Here is a 17,906-nt window from a genome sequence, read left to right on the forward strand (position 1 = left end):
TTGCAGGACAAATTGTTAGATGTCTTGTTGTTCATTTTATCTTTGCCCCAGAAAGGACTTGCAGTGGGCATTTTTAAAGGTGGCTTGCATGCCATTTCGGCGTTTTTACTTTTGCCCTACCAGCATTCATTATTGAAATCCCCTGTTGTAGTGCAATTGCTTAAAGATTTGCAACATATATTTCTACCAAAACCCTTTGTGAATCCACAATGAGAGTTTAATTTGGTTCTCGCTTTCCTAATGTTTACTCCTCTCAAGTCAATACATGGGTTGCCCATTAGGCCCATTGACCTTGACAACCATCTTTTTGGACATAAAAACATCAGCTCGTGGCATGAATGAGCTTCAGAGCCTCTCTGTTCAGCTGGATTATACAACTTTTGTTCTGGACAAGCTGGTGTTGAAAGCCTGAGACATGTTCCTGACGGTGGTAGTAATGCCTTTTCATGTAGAACCAGCTATCACTCTTCTGACATTCTTTTATTTTTATTTTTATTTTTTAAACTAGTTTTATTTGTCAAATGACACATATAGAACAGGGCCCTGTAACCCAGAGACATCTGCACAATAAGTATACAGCATAGTTACTTTGACTTTTCAATATGAGAATCAAGGAGAAATACAGAGCGATACAAATGAAATAGAACCACTGGAAACCCACCCCAACAACCCCCCACCCCCCTGTCACACTAACAGCTTCTCAAGATCAACCTAGCCATGAATGTTGCACCACCACCACTCGTTACTATATACTATAAAGTAAGTAATTACACTTCTCACCCGCAGAGTAGAGTTAAACTGGACCGAGGGGCCCCGTGGCCGAGACTGGTTCAAGCAGCAAACCCCAGGAGTCGGCCCAACGCTTCCAGATTTTAAAATGTTTCTACGGACAACCCCGTGCAGTGAAAATGGGGAGTTCTTGGCCCATACAAAAGTCCAGTCCCTTCTTCCATGCCGACACTGAAGGCGGCACCGGTGCCTTCCATGCCCTAGCAATGTCTCTCTTCGCCAGAGTAAACCCCAGCAGCATAAGATGGCGTTTATAAATATTGCTCCCAATTCCCTCCATGATGTGTAGAAGCACTAATTTCAGAGAGTGAGGCAAGTCCCAGCCCAACACTTTAGAGAGACAGGTCAGAACCCCTCTCCAGAACCTTGACAAGGAGAGACAGTGCCAAATCGTGAGTAACAGGGTCCCCTCCTTCCGCTCGCATCTGAGACATACTGGGGAGGCCACCAGCCCTGCTCTCCACAAGTGAACCTGTGTAAAGTAAACCTGATGGAGGTATTTAAACTGGACAAGGCACAGACGCATCGCTATGGCAGCATCCCGTGGAGAGGCCAAGGCCTCCGTCCAGTCTTCCTCATCCAGTGAACCAACGTCCCTCTCCCAGGTCTCCTTAAACGTCTGCAATGTCGGGGCGCAGTGAGTAACTAGGGATTGGTAGATCTTATAGATCTTGTGGTCTTGAAGTTCCCCCATAAATACCTTCGCCTCTACCGGACTAAATTCGGCCAGAGACTCCAAACCCTCCAGGCAAGGAGAGAGGGCGTGATGAAATTGGAGATATTTGTAAAATTGGGTTTTCGGCATTTGGAAAACTTTCTGTAGGTCCTGAAAAGACTTCAGGATTGGCCCGGCATCACGTCTCCCAGAGTAGATATCCCATCCCCGAAACCCTGACGGAGTAGCTAGTTGTGGCAAGCGGCCATTATTCCAAATGGGGATTTCTCGTGTCAGTGTGTTCCACCACCCCATCCTCCGCAAGGCCTGTTGCCAAAGCTGGAAAACCACCTGGGTCGCTGGCAGCAGGGAATTGCGTATCGGTGCAGAGTACAGAATCGTGTGGAGAGTTAGATCCCCCATAAGACGCCGTTCAAGGGCGTAGGCTGGGTCGTCCCTGCCTCCATCCCACCACTCGTTTAGGACAAACAAGTGTGATGCCATGTAGTAGGATAATAAGTCAGAGGTCGCCAGTCCACCGCAATACGTGGAGAGGAAGCAGGTCCACAAAGTGCCTCTTACCGCTCCCCCTGCCCATAAAAGTGACCCAGGGCAGCATTAACCTGCCTGAACCACCTAGGGGAGATCGGGTATGGATAATTCTGCAGTTGATACAATAGCCGGGGGAGTGAGACCATCTTAAAGATGGCCGACCTACCATAGATAGAAAATGGCATGCGTGACCATGTCTTAAGATCCTCTTTCACGCGTTCCCAGACCGTAAGCAGATTCCTTTCCCACGCCACTGTGGGTGCGTCTGACAAAAATACCCCGAGATAATTCATCCCGCCGGTGACCACCCGAACCAACGAGGCCCAGGAGCCAAGACCAGATGTGTCCCCGAGAAGCCATAGAGTAGTCTTGCTGGGGTTTAGGTAGAGACCCGACGATTCCCCAAACACCTGCATAATACGAAGCAGCCGCGACCCCGTCCGGTCCACATCAGTGAGAAAAAAGAGAACGTCTTGTGCGTATAAAGCAATTCGATCCGACGAACCATGCACCCACTCAAAGCCAGTCACCTGCGCATCCAGAAAATGTGGAGGAAGTAGAGCCAGCGACACGCCCCGACGAAGTAAGATCAGTGTAGAGTAGGGACAAGTAGGACAGAAAGCGCGGTCCAAGATTTAACCTGCTCAGCAACGTAAATAGATACACCCAACTAAGGTAATCAAATGCCCTGTCCATATCAGCCAGCAGGAGCGCCGCCCGTTCGCTGAGCCCCTGAATGGTCGCAACAGCTACTTGTGCCCCTCTAATATTATGTCTGGTGGCCCTCTGGGGCATAAACCCTGCTTGGTCTGGGTGTACCAATGTAGTGATGTGTGAGCGCAAACGGTTGGCCAGCGACTTGGCCAATATTTTAGCCTCAACGTTCAGTAGAGATATGGGACGATATGCTGCATGCTGATCTAGGGGCCTGCCAGGTTTATAGAACACCACTATCTCCGCGTGTCTCCAATCACGGGGAAGACGTCCCTGGTCACGGGACACCTCCACCACCCTAAGGAAATGGAGTTCAAGCTGTAGAAAGTATTTCCTAAAAAATTCGCAAGGAAACCCATTAGGCCCCGGAGCTTTGTCTGAGTTAAGGTCTCCCAGGGCTGCGCCTAGTTCCTCTTCCATGAGCGGGAGATCCAGCTCCGCACTAGCCTCATCGGACAGAGCCTGTGGCGGGAGGTCATCCAGAAAACGGCCAATCACTTCTTCGTGAAGACATTCTTTGGGGGCATAGAGCTCTGCAAATTATGTAGAGAAACTCTCAGCAAAAGCACTGGTGTCCGTAAGGGGCTCCCCAGTCGGGCCCACTATACCCGGGAGGGGCTGGGAGTGGAGCATCCCCTGGCACAACCGATGGAGCATCTTGCTTGATTCATCCCCCCATTGGTACAATCTACTGCGCGTTGCCAGCCATGTAAGGCGGGCCTCATCCATAAGAAGAGCCGCATAGTTCTGTTGCGCTAGCAGTAACTGATGGCGTACCTGGGTTCCCTCTGTACCCCTGCTCCGGCGATCTAGATCTGCAATATTGGCCTCTGCTTGTAGCAGAGCCTCCCTCCGAGTCCTACGGGCCGCTGCGCAATACGATATGTCTATGCCCCGTATCGTGGGCTTCAAGGCCTCCCACAGAGGTTCGGCCTGAGAAACCGAACCCACATCAAGTATTGGTCGAGAGGGCTCTCTATGCACTCCCTATAATCCGGCTTCTGGAGGTTCCACGTCGAGTGATTATTAAATATTCCAAAAAAAAGGAAATGTATCGAGTTGTTCTAAGAAAAATAGAAAAGGTTAAATAATAAAAATTAAACTACTAAAAATCTAAAAAAATTTTGGTGTGTTGCCTTCACTGTTTTTAGGCCTGTTTTTTCCCTTACTGTAATTAAATTGTTTTGTTAAAAATAGAGGTCGCGAGGGAAGTCTTATTATATGATTGTCCACGTCGAGAGGCGCCAGCGGAAGGGCTGTTTGGTCCAGCCCATCCATACCGTAACAGTGATCAGCGAATGATCAGAGACCCCGCAGGAGGCTATCCGCCTTCAACACCCGACCAGCAGCTGTCCGGGGGACAAACAAATAATCTACGCAAGAGTAGGAATCGTGGACCGCAGAAAGATACGTGTATCCCTGCAAATCACTATGTAGCCGGCACCAGGGGTCCACCCAATCAAGCCCAGACACTAATGAGGAAAGTTTCCTGACTTGGCAAGCAGCAACATTTCTCCCGGGCCTCCAACGATCCCGGGACACGTCCATCACATCATTCCAGTCGCCACCCACCACGGACAGGCCATCAGGCATATCTGCCCACAGCGTCATAAGCCGCTCTACGAGACCCCAGGAAAGCAGAGGAGGGGCATAGACACAACCCAGCACTACTGATTCATCCCTAATTGTGCCCTGTTGGAACAAGTATTGTCCCTGGGTGTCCGCCCACGTCTTAACATGTGTGTAGAGAACTCGGCGGTGAATCAAGATTGCCACCCCACGGGACCTCTGCACAAACCCTGAGAGGAACAACTGAGTGTAGCCAAACCGCTGAAACCCATAAGCTGTGTCTCCTGTAACATAACTATGCCTGCTGGAGAATGGCCCTTCGCTTGATTTGATCTAGTACCCCCCTAACATTCCAGCTGACCAGTTTAAGAGTCTCGGGAGGCCCCCGGGCCCCATTAGATGCGTCGGTCATGGAAGTGTTTGATAGGCAACATTGGTGCGAAAGGAAAGCTTGTGGTGCGTGCATAGTAATCTGACAGTACTGTGGCATAGTGGGACCTGATAACAAGAACAGAAACAAAGACAACAACCCAACCACCCCCCCACCCTATACTTCAAAAACGATGAAGCATCTGTCACGGCGGGTGCGGCCCATAGACCCCAACGGGGAGTCTCGGCCCACCTCGACAAATGGATCCCCAACTCGCAGCCCAATGTCAGCAGGCACTCCCTCTGTCAGAAGGACCAACAGAGAAGCAAGCCTTCACATGGGCTCCTCCGATCCAGGTAACAAAATCAAGGGTACACAGGGCTGCGATCGACCCATCTAATCAGGGGACCGATGTAGTCTGTCAGGAGGCTGAACCGGCCCGGGAGGATTCACTGCAGGAACGGGATCGATGATTGGATCTGGAGCGTCTACGATCTTTAGGCTTCGTTTGTGGCTGCCTACGAGCCGCCTCGCTGGATGAGGCGTTTGTTTCCCGCCGAGGCGGCGTATGAGGACGCAAGCGAACTGTCTCATCAGTTCATTGAAACACCTCATCCGGTGAATCGAAGAAGAGGGTGCGGGATCGATACACCACCCGCAGCTGAGCCGGAAACAGCAGAGCATATGGAAGTTTAAGTTCACGAAGACGTGCCTTAGCCGCTAAAAAGGACTGTCGCCGCTGCTGGACTAGCTTTGTGTAGTCTGGAAAGATCAGTATGCGTGCGTTGTCGAAGAGCAAAGGTTCCTTGGCCCTGGCCTGTTTAAGGATGAAGTCATGGTCATGGTCATGGTAATTCAATAGTCTTGCAATGACCGGCTTGGGACGGGCTCCCAGCGGGGGTTTCTGCATAAGAGCCCTATGAGCACGCTCGATCACAAAACAGCGGGTTAGGGACTCCGGGGGGAGCCAGCTCTCCAACCACTGAGTAAGAAACCACTCCATGTCCTCCCCCCCCTTCACACCCCTCCGGGAAGCCCGCAAAGTTGAGGTTGGTACGCCTGGCCGTCCCCTCTGCATCTTCCATGCGTGTCGCAAGGCCCCGCTGGGTCATTTCAAGGGTGGCTACCCGCATCTGTAGAGTGGCGACCACATCCTCCACGCCAGAGATCTGCGTCTCGGTCTCCGTGATACGGGCCACGGCATTCCGCAGGTCTTGTCGGAGGAGCATGGCATCTGATCCGACCGCCCCGATTTTAGCGTCGAGGACATCCCTGGACTGCGTAATGGCGGCCATAAGCGCAGCATTGTCCGGTATGTCCGGTGCAGCCCCCTGTGCTCCCCCAGACGCCACAGCAGAGGCCCCAGGACCTGTATATTTACCATGTGTGCTCTGTTTAGCCGAGCTCCCACCGGTCCTGTCCCTCGTCATGATGACAATGAGGCCCTTCTGTACCTAGGCCCCGGGCGCCGGCGTCACCAATCGCTGCCACAAATGATTACAGGCCCCACCACATAGCTTCTGATATTCTTTGCTCCACCTCATCCCTTGCTTGTAGCCATAAAGAGGACTGAGTTTTTAAATCGATTGCACCAAAAACCATCGGGTAAATGATCAGCTCTGTGTAGGGTTCCGTGGAGCAAATAAGGACAAGGCAGTGCACTACTAGACCATACCTTGATAGATAATCCTCTGTATTAACATCGCTACCCACTGGCTAAGAAGCAGCCTCCAGAAGGTCTGAGGATTCATTCCACCAGAGCCAAGGCTGCTACCAGTGTGTTGGCATGCAAAGTGTCTGTCCTGCATATCTGCCACGCTGCAATGTGGGCACCAATGCACACGTTCACTAAGAACTGTTGCATCGACAATCCGGTCCGTTGTGATGAGCATTTTGCTTGTTTGGTCCTGCAGGATTTTTTGTTCCGAGCCTGTCCACAGGCACACCACCATGTGAAGTACTGATTTGGTATCTATTGACAAGGTGAAGAATATGCGATTGGAAGAATCCATCAGAAGAACAAGTTACTTAGCGTCAGTAGTGCGCTTTCCGGTGGATACTGTATCATAACGCAGATTCCTAGTAGTGTTCCCACCTGCTTGATCTGTGGAATTCTCCTTCCCGATCAAAAAAAGGCCCCAATTTAGGAATCTGCACACCGGTCCTACCAATCTGCTGATGGTCTCCACGTCTCAGGGTGCAGACAAGCCTGCAGAAGAAACTGAAATTAGCATGCATGGGTGGGGCCTACATGTAGCTCAGTTTGTCACTTCTCGTGGAATGAAGTCCGTGCGAGGCACAAGGCACCACCTACCGGCACGCAGGTGCACTGCTTTTTGAGTTTCCGGATCCTTCCTGGCACAGGGGGATAGTCACAATGTGAGGAATCTGCAATCGGAGTATCCGCCAGAAAGATCATTACAGAATGTATGTAACTTGTTTATCACACACTCCTAATATGTTCCACAAATGTCTCCAGGCGATTTGCTTGGCAAAAATATTGTTTCTAGTACTTATTGCAATTCTTTTCCAGAAATGGCTGCTAGTAATGTTAATACTGGCCTAGCCATTTCTACTATAAATACCAGAATGTTCAGAATTGTCACTAAGGATGGGCTGCATTATAATGCCCTACCAGATCCATTCCATTGGATAAAAATTATCTGTGCTTCAGATGTAATTTAAAAAAAACCCTGTTCGAAGAAGCCTGCTCTGAAATGTTATCTATTCATATTTTTCCTCTGCTGGATGCTTTCAAGCATCCTGAGACTGCAGTGCACAGCTTAAAATGCTATTAAAAACCTGTTAGATTGCACAAACGTTCCCACCTTTATGGTCAAGTTCTGAAATTTAGACAAAGTTTCAAGCCAAGTACCTTGCTTGTGTCTTCCACCAGGTTCACCGAGCACGCCAACGGAGGGCTCACCAGTCTCAATGCCTGCGTCTCCCTGAGGAACTAAGCCAATGTACAGACTTCCCCGGGCTGGTACCACGGCAGACCATGCAGCTCTTCGCAGTGCTCTGTATTGAGACCAGTCACTATGTAGCCTTCAGCAAGCATGGACCACGTGACCAAGACTGGATTTTTTTTGACAGTATGGCCGACCGTGAAGGTAAAAGCATGGTCTGCCTCACTCTCGTTCATTCTGTCCTCCAATCTATTTACTCATCTTCTATCCCATGTCAGTCTACTCTGTCTTCCTCTTCATCCTGTTAGTCTCTCTCTCTCCAGCTATATGCCCGCCACACACACTGTCTCACTCTTCTTCATAGCCTGCATAAACGTTGGCATCTGTCTACTAAGTGCAGTAAACCTAAAGGGTGAAGCCTATATAACCCTCTAGAGCTTAGGCTATATTACAATAGTATAAAAGAGACGATAAATTTGTAAAGAAAGTTACAAAATAACGTATTAATTATTATTAGTAGAGCTACAAAAAATATTTTGCTGGTTAATTAAACCTTTTTTCTCATACAGAAATATGTATTAACCAGGACAGCATTACTATGTAGAACAAGACAAATAACAGTCAAAACAGTGAAGCAATTGTTCTAAACTGGACTTTAATAGAGAAAGTACATATAAAGTACATGTGCAAAAACATTTTATGTTGACATTTCTTTGCATGCACATATATACATCTATCAATCACACTACTTGCTGTATATACAAAGTATCAAAGTAGACAGTCAAATCCATTATTTGGAACAGGAGTACTGTCTCCAGGTAGAGATTGTGTAACTTTGATTTTTGTAGATCTTGTAAGGTGAGCTCCTGGTGTGGAGGGTCGATGCGTTTTGGCCTTATGATTCCAGGCGCAGACTGATTTCCTTGGTATGGTTTGTGCTACAATGCACGTGTGGCTCTTTTTGCTCTGACTTGTGACCCCTGACTCGCCATCAACACCACCACACCTGGCGGTGACCCTCGAGGATCGCATATGTGACACAAGTTTCCCTGATCCTCTTCCAGTGGCGAGGGGACCACACAAGATCTCGACCAGTTCCAACCAGGGATTGCTAGCACTACAGTTACTCTTGTGCCTCATGGCAACATTTGCACGCCACTTGCCAATATATTTTGCGGGCCCTACTACCTTGCCTATAGTCCTGAAGAGGCCTGGAGCCATGCGTCGACCCTCCACACCAGGAGCTCGCCTTACAAGATATACAAAATCAGAGTTACACAATCTCTTTGGACCATTGCTCAAATTCTATGGAGACATTTTATCTATTACTCTATGAGCAGGTCCCACAATGGGCGTTTAGTGCTGCTCTTCAGCCCTTTACAAAATACTTGGCTGAAGGAGATGTGCAAAGTGTTCTCTACTTACTGCAAGCCACATCCGCCCTACCCTCTCAACCATGACACAGCTCTTGTACAATACACCGAATAATTATGTTTTCATTTTGTTTGCTCCTCTTTTTCTGCTGATGTCAGACTGTCAGGTACTGTTGGGCATTCTGTTGGTTGCAACTTGGATATGTTGAGTACAGGGATAGACAATGGTTCAAGCAGGACATCTATGTGCTTTTAACCCAGTGTGGTTTTGGTGACTTAAGTACCCTCGCAGTTGATTCATAGTTGTCTCAGTGGTAGCATGTGTCTTCGCCATGCAAATTCTACAAAACAGGGCAACATCAGCAAGCAGTGACTTATTTATCAGGCTCTACTCAGGTTTCTAATGATGATAAAGAAACAAAAGTCAATGGCTGAGGAATAGCATTTAGTAACATGTAAAAATGTCAAAGATTCATAAATGTTTGCAGTTTGTGTGTTATAGATTCACATTACGTGCTCTCTCCTGCTATATAGTCCTGAAGTTGGGATGTTACAACCGGGTTTTCTTTGTAAGTCTTGCTCTCTGTGTCAGAATTGTGCTGCTTGTGGGTAAGATAGACGTTGTATTTTATTGCATACTTGGGGTTTGGAATTTATCTGTTATGATTAATTGCACCTTTTTGGGGTTTATGAGTAATAAAATACTGATTTTGGTACTTACTGCATCAGCATCCACAGGTCACTATAAATACTGTATTCTTTAGTCCCTTTAAATTCCAGTATTTCAGATGTGGGTACTAAATTCCATTCTTCGCTGAATTCAGAGCCCTGCTGGCTCAAAGCAGGTATTTTGAAAACAAGGGCACAATGAAGTGTGAGATCTCTGCACCTGGTTGTCGTTACCCTTCCCAAAGCAGGGACCAAGAAAATGGCAGACCTTTCCGATCAGTAGAAATGCACTTCTACTGAGTGGTAAAGCTGGCCATCCAAATGGATTCCACGTCTGAGTACGCAAACTCTGACTCCAGGCAATGCCAGTGCAAAGATTTGGGGTTCACCTAAAAGCAGACTTTTACACGAGGCGGGTCAGTAGACAGCATTCTACTCAAAAAGTGAGGGGACCAGTTTTGTACACACTCCAGCAATTGAGTGAAGTGTGTATGCCAATTTACTATGCAAGAGACATTCCGGTCCCAATAACTACATTATCAGTAATGAAATACTTATCTGGATACTCTTCGTGCTCAGTTTTATTCCTATAGTGTAGTGGAGACAGGGTTTTGTCTGCATACATTGCTATGTTAGCATAAGCGTTTTAGATGTTAGCGCCATCTTGCCACTTTGCTGCTTTTGCACACAACACTACAGGTAGTTATTATAAGTAAAACTGCTTGCTTAATTTTTCTTCACATGAGAACGGTCTGTTTTTCACATCCCTAGACGTGCACTGCGACCTTAGTCTGAACACTGTGTGCAGAAACCGTCAAGGTCAAATAACAATGTATGCTGTTGAATTCAGGTTGACCGACCCACGCTCTAGACACAACAAGCAAACAGCTGCAAATATCTGAAACTTGGGTGCCTTTAATATTGCATTTGCATGCATGATTCTGACACTCTTGGAGAAAACCTTTCCAGACACAGAGAGTAGTGCTGATCCTGTGATGTGATTCACCTAAGTTGATCTTGGAGGTATGGGGTTCCCCATTCAAACCTAGAGACCTTCTATTATCATAAAACTAGCTTATTAGCCAGGGGAGGGTGGTACACAAGGTATTATAGGACCTGTTTCCACTATCATTGTACTATGATTTCTCCCTTTGTTTTTTATGGTATTGTAACAATGCTGATGGTTTTATTTCTAGTCATTTGTCTGCTTATGTTAGCCAAAGTACTGCATCTTAGAGCACGTGGTTAAAAATAAACATTTTAAACTTTTCCGTGTCTCTACTCACGTTGTGGACAGATATGAGAATAATAACGAAAAGGTGTTCTTGATTCCCACCATTCCTGACAGTACTCTAAGTCGCTTGTTCTGGGTTGTCTAATCATTGGTAGCTTCGATATGATACGGAGAACGAATGAGACACTGATGCTAGTCGGATAGGGGTTCTGGGTACTGAGGTGAGTTTTTTGGTACACCACAATTCACTGAGGTCCTGGTTTTCTGCGCATAGTTCTGTGCATGAGCAGAATCCCCGCAACAATAGAACATCACTTCCCACCACACCAACCCTGTGGTGCACTCCCTAAATACACTGCTGGCCATCTAGGGCTGGATCTCTTTTGTGTAGTTGGGGTGTTGTGGGGCATGTGAAGAAGAATAAAGCTTCCCTGTTTAGCAAGATTGTATAGATAAATGTAGCTTTCTCAGCAGTCAAGGGGCGATGCCAGACCAGACAGAGATACATTGTGGGCTGTATTGCACTCCTGCATGTAGGACAAAAGACTCAAGTGCTGGGGTGAGAGAATGTTTGAGTAATTTCTAGGAAGAAATGTAACCCTTTCTTGGAAATGCTTTCATCTGAAGATGAGCAAAGCACTTCGGAAGGAATCCTAGTGAAAAAATACTTTGAGGTGACCTATATTTTTTTAGACTTTCTTGGCTGCATTACCCTGAATTAGAAAAACAACACTTGCAATCTGTGAAATTAATATAGCACATCAAGTTCGATGTGAATATCATACTGTGAAGGCGTCTGGTACCATCACAATGTGGGCATTACAACGTAATGCCCTTACCACGCATCCATTTCTAGGCAATGCCTTTACCATGCATTGTCTTTACAACAGATATGCCTTCACAATTTATGGGGTGGGTAGGGGTATTGGGATATATATATATATATATATATATATATATATTTATATATATATATACATATATATATATATTACCTACTGGCGGTCGCCAGTAGGTAGTTATAGTTAGGACCCTCTTACCATAGGAAATCCGCAACATTCTATTTTGAATAACTTTGGCGCCGGACGACGAATCCTCGCGAAATTTTCAAAATAGGTGGGGCGTTGAGCTCCGCTCCTACCCTGAAAGTCTCGGGGGGATTCGTCAAGCGGGGGCTGAGATAAAAGGGGGGTCCCAAAACGCGTTTTTCCCATGCATTTTTCCATAGGACCTTTAGACAGAGCTACAGCCCGAACGGCTGAACAGAATTTAATGAAATTTAGCAGAGAGGTAGTCCTCAGGTCAAGGAAGTGCCTTTTGTAGGTTTGGTGTAAATCTGTTCAGTAGATTCTGAGAAAATAGCCTTTAAATCAATATATATATCTGAGCCAGCTTACGGTGCGCTTACGGTGCGCTTACCGTACGCGTACGGTGACGTGCGCGAGCGCGATTCTGATTGGCTCTTAGATCTTAGTAAACATTCGAATCGGTCGAAACCAGGAAGCGGCGGCCGCCATTTTGTGTGTTTCACTCAGGAAAAAAAGGGTGATAACTTGAAAAGGGGGCAAGGAATAGAGTTACAGACCCCATAACATTTAAAAGGGGGTCAAAGAAGGACAGAAAAGTACAAAAAATTTTTTTATTAATTTTAAAAAAAATCGCGGGGTACGCGTACGGTAAGCTCAACGTACGCGTACGGTAAAAAAAAAAGAAAAAAATAAATGAAATGCAGATTTAAGTGTTTAGATATTAGGGGGCTCTAAAAAGAGCCGTTGTGTTTATGAAGTGATTTTTTATTGGTACCTACAAGTAAGTACCGATGCAGAGTCTAAGGTTCAAGAGGAAGACTCTGTTCCCTTCATCATTGAAGTGCACACCATCTCCTCTATGAATGTCTTGCATGTCGTAACGCAAGTTGTTGTGGTAAATGGAACCCATACCATAGTCTCGGAGGAAAGCAGAAACAGATTTGTTGACGTGCTTTCTTGCTTTGTCAATCTGTGGACAGAAATGATTGGACCAGTTCCATTTTTGCCTTTGGCACATGTTAGAAAACACAAAGGCAGTTTTAGGGAAAAGTGAAAACAGTTGTGCAAAGGTCTCCTTCATAAGCATTTCCAGACCTACCCCAGTCAAAGTGCCTAGGTCATTGCCACCACAGTGCACTATTATGAGGTCAGGGTGTTGGATTTGCATGAAGGATTTCACCAATGGCATCAATTGGTGCCACTTTAACCCTCTCTGACCAATCCATTTAATGTCTACATTTGGCAAAGCAAGGTCTCTCACCATACCTGTTTTCTCTGCATACTTTTCACTCCAGAAGACATAGCTGTGCCCTACAATCCACACTGTGAACATCTTCAAAGGAGAACTGGATGCACTCAGGAGGTGTAATTCAGTAGAATGGTAAAAAGAAATGAAAGACAGTTTGGAAATGGAGGCATACATATATATTTTTTTTTTTAAACTGATTGGCTGTTTCATACCATTCTAGAATAAAAACTAGGCTGTATGTGTAAATTTATAGAAGCATGTTTTGTATTGGTACAGAAAAATGTGTTACCAAAGAACAGTACTATGGATTTGCTGTTAGGTTTGAAAAGTCAAGCACTCCTGCTCTTTGGAAATGAAACATTGTTTGGTGAACTTCTGACCTAACTCTGCACAGCAGTGTTTCAAGAGCTGTTGCTATGGTGGTAGGCAGAAGTCAAGTTGGGGGAAGGGTACTAGGCAGAAGTCAAGTTGGGGGAAGGGTACTTTCGGAAAAGGGTTGGTTTTCAACCAATAGAAATGTGTGATTACATTTGAAAAAAAGGGGGAAGCACTGAGATTTGAAGCTTGCATGTATATGTGTGGAAAAAGAGAGGGAAAGTTTGCCATTATCTGGTTCTGCTGAGAGGAGAGAGGTGTACAGAACAGAGATCCTGGCTCTGATAATCTGCTGTTTGAGTGCCACATTTCTTTCACAACTAACTAATTTTAAAGGTGAGTATAGAGTTTGAGAGGGGATGTATATGGTAAATTAAGAAATTAATAATAGAATTGGAATTCGTTTTGTTGAAGTTGTGTTTATCATTTTCTGTTTTGGGAGAAATTTAAATGTGAGGAACATGTAAAATAATATGGACTATGTTTTCACGATAAATTAAGGTGTACTGGTATAAATAAGGAATACTTTAAGGGTTTGAGGTTGCACTCAGTAATGCAAATACATTCAGCATCACTAAGGCTGGTTGCTCTTGCTGGAGTGTACTCAGTCACCCAGGTTACACATGTTGCTGGTCTGAAAATGTTGTTTGGACATGTGCTTTTTTAAGAATCTGAAAAGTGGATTTAAAATGTGTCAGACTGTAAAAGTATTTATCACTTGCCTAAAAAAAGAGTAGTAAGTGTGGTTTCAAATTGGCAACGAAATTACGTTTTCAGACTAATATGAAAACATGACTCTGTGTGCAAATAGGAATTATAGGCAGAGATTTATTGCGTATTGCTCTGGTGATTTTACATTTGCATTAGATGTAAAGGGGGAGCATTTTTTTTATGCAGAAGCAGACTCTTAGCACACACCCAGCTGCTTATCTTGTGGAATCATGCACAGTATTCACAACCGAGTGGGGTTTGAGGTTGCACTTAGTAATGCAAATACATTCAGCATCACTAAGGCTGGTTGCCCTTGCTGGAGTGTACTCAGTCACCCAGGTTACACATGTTGCTGGTCTCAGAAAGCTGTTTGGTATTGCTCTGGTGATTTTACATTTGCATTATATGGAAAGGGGGTGTTATTTTTTTATGCAGAAGCAGACTCTTAGCACACAACCAGCTGCTTATCCTATGGAATCATGCACAGTATTCACAACCGAGTGGGGTTTGAGATTGCAGTCAGTAATGCAAATACATTCAGCATCACTAAGGCTGGTTGCCCTTGCTGGAGTGTAGTCAGTCACCCAGGTTACACATGGTGCTGGTCTCAAAAAGCAGTTTGGACATGTGCTTTTATCAGAATCTGAAAAGTGTATTTAAATGTGTCAGACTGTAAAAGTACTTATTACTTGCCAAAAAAGTAGTAGAATGTGTGCTTTCCAATTGGCAAAGAAATTTCGTTTTTTGCCTAATTTCAAAGCATGACTCTGTGTGCACACAGGAATTGTTTTTAGATATTTAATTTGTGAATGTGTTATTGTGATTTTCACTTCTAGGAAAGGGGTACTTAGTATTTTAAGATTTGAAAAGATCATAAAAAATGTAGTAATATATTTAAATATAAAAAAGGAATTTTTTTTTAGTTTTTTTCAGGTATTGCTGAAGAGCAGTGAACAAAATTTAAGATGCCTACAAAATCCAGAGTAACGAAAAACCACAAAAAAAAAACTATATTTGAAGACAACTGGAGGACCTAAGTTAGTTGGAGATGCTCATGTTGGGAAAAAGAGAAAGTCTTCTGGTAAGCAGACAAAAGATTTTTTAAAGAACATCTTCAAAAAAAGGAAAAATGTACAAAATGTCTGTACTGGAAAGAATGTTTTCAAAAGAAAAGAACAGGAAAAAATTGAGAATTTAGTTAATGCAAATATACCTTCTGCAATAACAAAGATTAACTTAAACAGAAAAACAGCGTTTAAAGAGATACGTAGAAAAATGTTTCAGAGAAGAGTTATGTCCAATTTGATAAAGGATTTGAAGAAATATAAGAAAAAGGCAAAATATTACAAGAGAAAAAAAGAAATTGAAGCCATTGCAGCAAAGGCATTAGAATTAAAAAGGAAACTATTCATTTTAATTTTGAATAGGATGCGTACATTAGATAAAATGGTTAATGTACTGAAATCACAAAGCAAAAGGAAAAGAGTAGTGAAAAGAACAAACTTTTGTAAAGTGTTTTTAGGAAAATGGATGCATAGTTCAAGTAGTGAACCTTTTTTTAATGAAGAGAGTTATTTTCAAAGTAATAGTTTGCTGCATGCAGTTGACACCAGAGGTCGTGCTTATGAAGTGAAAAATGGTTGCATAATGGGGAAGGAGATAATGGTTCCAAGAGATGAGGTACAAGTGATGGCGGATGAGGCTATGGGGAGACGTCCTAAAGCCCCAGTGTACACTTGGAATTGTAGTAGTATTTGCACTGTGCGTCAGGAATCTATTGATAAATTTCGTGAGTTTCTAAGAGAATATAGTAAAAAAAGTGTAAAACAGAAGATTAAGGTGCTTCAAAGTCTAGATCCATGCAGAGTGAGAGAGAATACTGGTTTGCAGGGTCATTCTCTGGCTTGTCTATCTAGAAAAGTGTGTAATAGTGTTTTCCATCATTTTAGGATGCTGGCTGTTCATCATACTGAAATGAGAAAGTTTGTGAGACGGTTGTATTTTGCTAAAGGTCCAGCAATAAAGTTAGATGAATTGAATAGGGCTCTGTTCCGTGGATCGGTATCAGATGTAGAGAAGGTTGTTTGATGAAATTCAGTTTTGTTACTTTGGTCCTGAACAAGACAGTGCAGAAAAGGACACAGTAAATGAGGAAGAAGTGGAAGAGAAAGTAGAACCCTCTGTAAGTAAAACATTTAATGATCACATAACAAAATTTGCAATAATCTCTAATGAAAGACCAAATATAACTTGTATTTGTTGCCGCAGAACTCATTATAGAAAACAAACTAGGAATGTTGATCTCTACAGAAAGAGTGAAAATGAAGATAATTATAAGTGGAAGGATTTTGCCACATATATATTTCTTGAAAATTGTTTTGAATTGGGTGAAGATCAGCGTATTTGTAAATACTGTTACAACAAGTTAGAGGAAAATAGAATGCCAACCAGATCTGTACATAATAATTTAGAATTGGATGCTATTCCTGCCGAACTTTCTGAATTAAATACATATGAGTCTATACTTATTCAATGTGTTCATCCGTTCCAGACCATAGTACGTATGGAGCCCAAAACTGGTAAATTACCCCCTTCAGATTTACTGAGAGGTTTAAAAGGTAGAGTGGTGTATTTGCCCTTGGATTTGAAAAAAAATATGGAAACTATTGATGCAGATACTTTGGAAACTGAACCATTAGTTATTCTGGTTAATGGTGTACCTACAAAGAATAAGAAGATTTGGCAGGAGCTGGTAGATGTACGGAAAGTACAAAGAGCAAATTTGTATTTGAAAAGGAATAACAAATGGTATGAATCAATTTATATAGAAGAAGAAGAAGATTTACAAGAAGACACAGAAACACCAACTGGACAAATTGAAAAAGTGGACAAGTCAAAGGAAGAAGAAATTTATGAACATTTTAGCATACATCCTCTACATTCAAAAGAAGTTTTGGGAGACAATATTGATCTGTTTCAGATGAAGAAAGCAAAAGGAACTCCTGTGAGTGTATGGGAGGAGAGCTTGGAAGCTCGATGTTTTCCCCAGCTGTTTCCTAAAGGAAAAGGAGGACGATACGATGAACGTCCAGAACAGATTCCAGCTTCTGAGTATCGGATTACAAGACTATATGCAGAAGATCCCAGATTTCGACAAAGTATTCCTTATTTGTTCCATCTTTTATTTGAAAGCGACTTGTCTGCACTATCTTATGCAGTGAATCACATTTTAAAAAGTGGAGTATATTTACAAAATGTGTCTGCTAAGGATTTTATGGAGAAAGTGCAGCACCGAGATGATCATTTGGAAACACAACTGATCAATCTGATGGCTTGTCAGCGTGGGACAAATGAATATTGGTACCGACGCCATGGTGAATTAAAATGCATGTTACGGAATTTAGGAACACCAACATGGTTCCTTACCCTAAGCTGTGCTGAGTACGCTTGGGATGATTTACTGGATTTTCTACAAGAGGCAAATTCAAACATTAAAAACATTGAATACAAGACAGCAGGAGAACTGTGCTCATTGGATCCGGTTAATGTTTGCAGATATTTCAATCATAGATTTGAGGCTATGATGTCCTTCATCTGCAATAAAAAAAATCCACCCCTTGGAGAAGTAGTGGATTTCTTTTGGAGAAAAGAGTACCAGGCAAGAGGTGCTCCTCATATTCATATGCTGTTGTGGATCAAGGATGCCCCA

The 17,906-nt window shown here is 43.9% G+C and overlaps 1 protein-coding gene across 1 annotated transcript in view; it reads left to right on the forward strand.

Annotated features, from left to right (window-relative positions):
• LOC146871466 (ubiquitin carboxyl-terminal hydrolase CYLD-like) overlaps positions 1–17,906 on the forward strand; it is an 832,861-nt gene that overhangs the window by 756,054 nt on the left and 58,901 nt on the right. Inside the window, exon 15 of the mRNA XM_085651077.1 lies at positions 7,546–7,762. Within this exon, the coding sequence (XP_085507203.1) occupies positions 7,546–7,762 (217 nt within the window). The remainder of the gene's footprint in view (positions 1–7,545; positions 7,763–17,906) is intronic.

The sequence above is a fragment of the Triturus cristatus genome, chromosome 1_1, assembly GCF_964204655.1.
Source record: "Triturus cristatus chromosome 1_1, aTriCri1.1, whole genome shotgun sequence".
NCBI classification, from domain to species: Eukaryota; Metazoa; Chordata; class Amphibia; order Caudata; family Salamandridae; genus Triturus; species Triturus cristatus.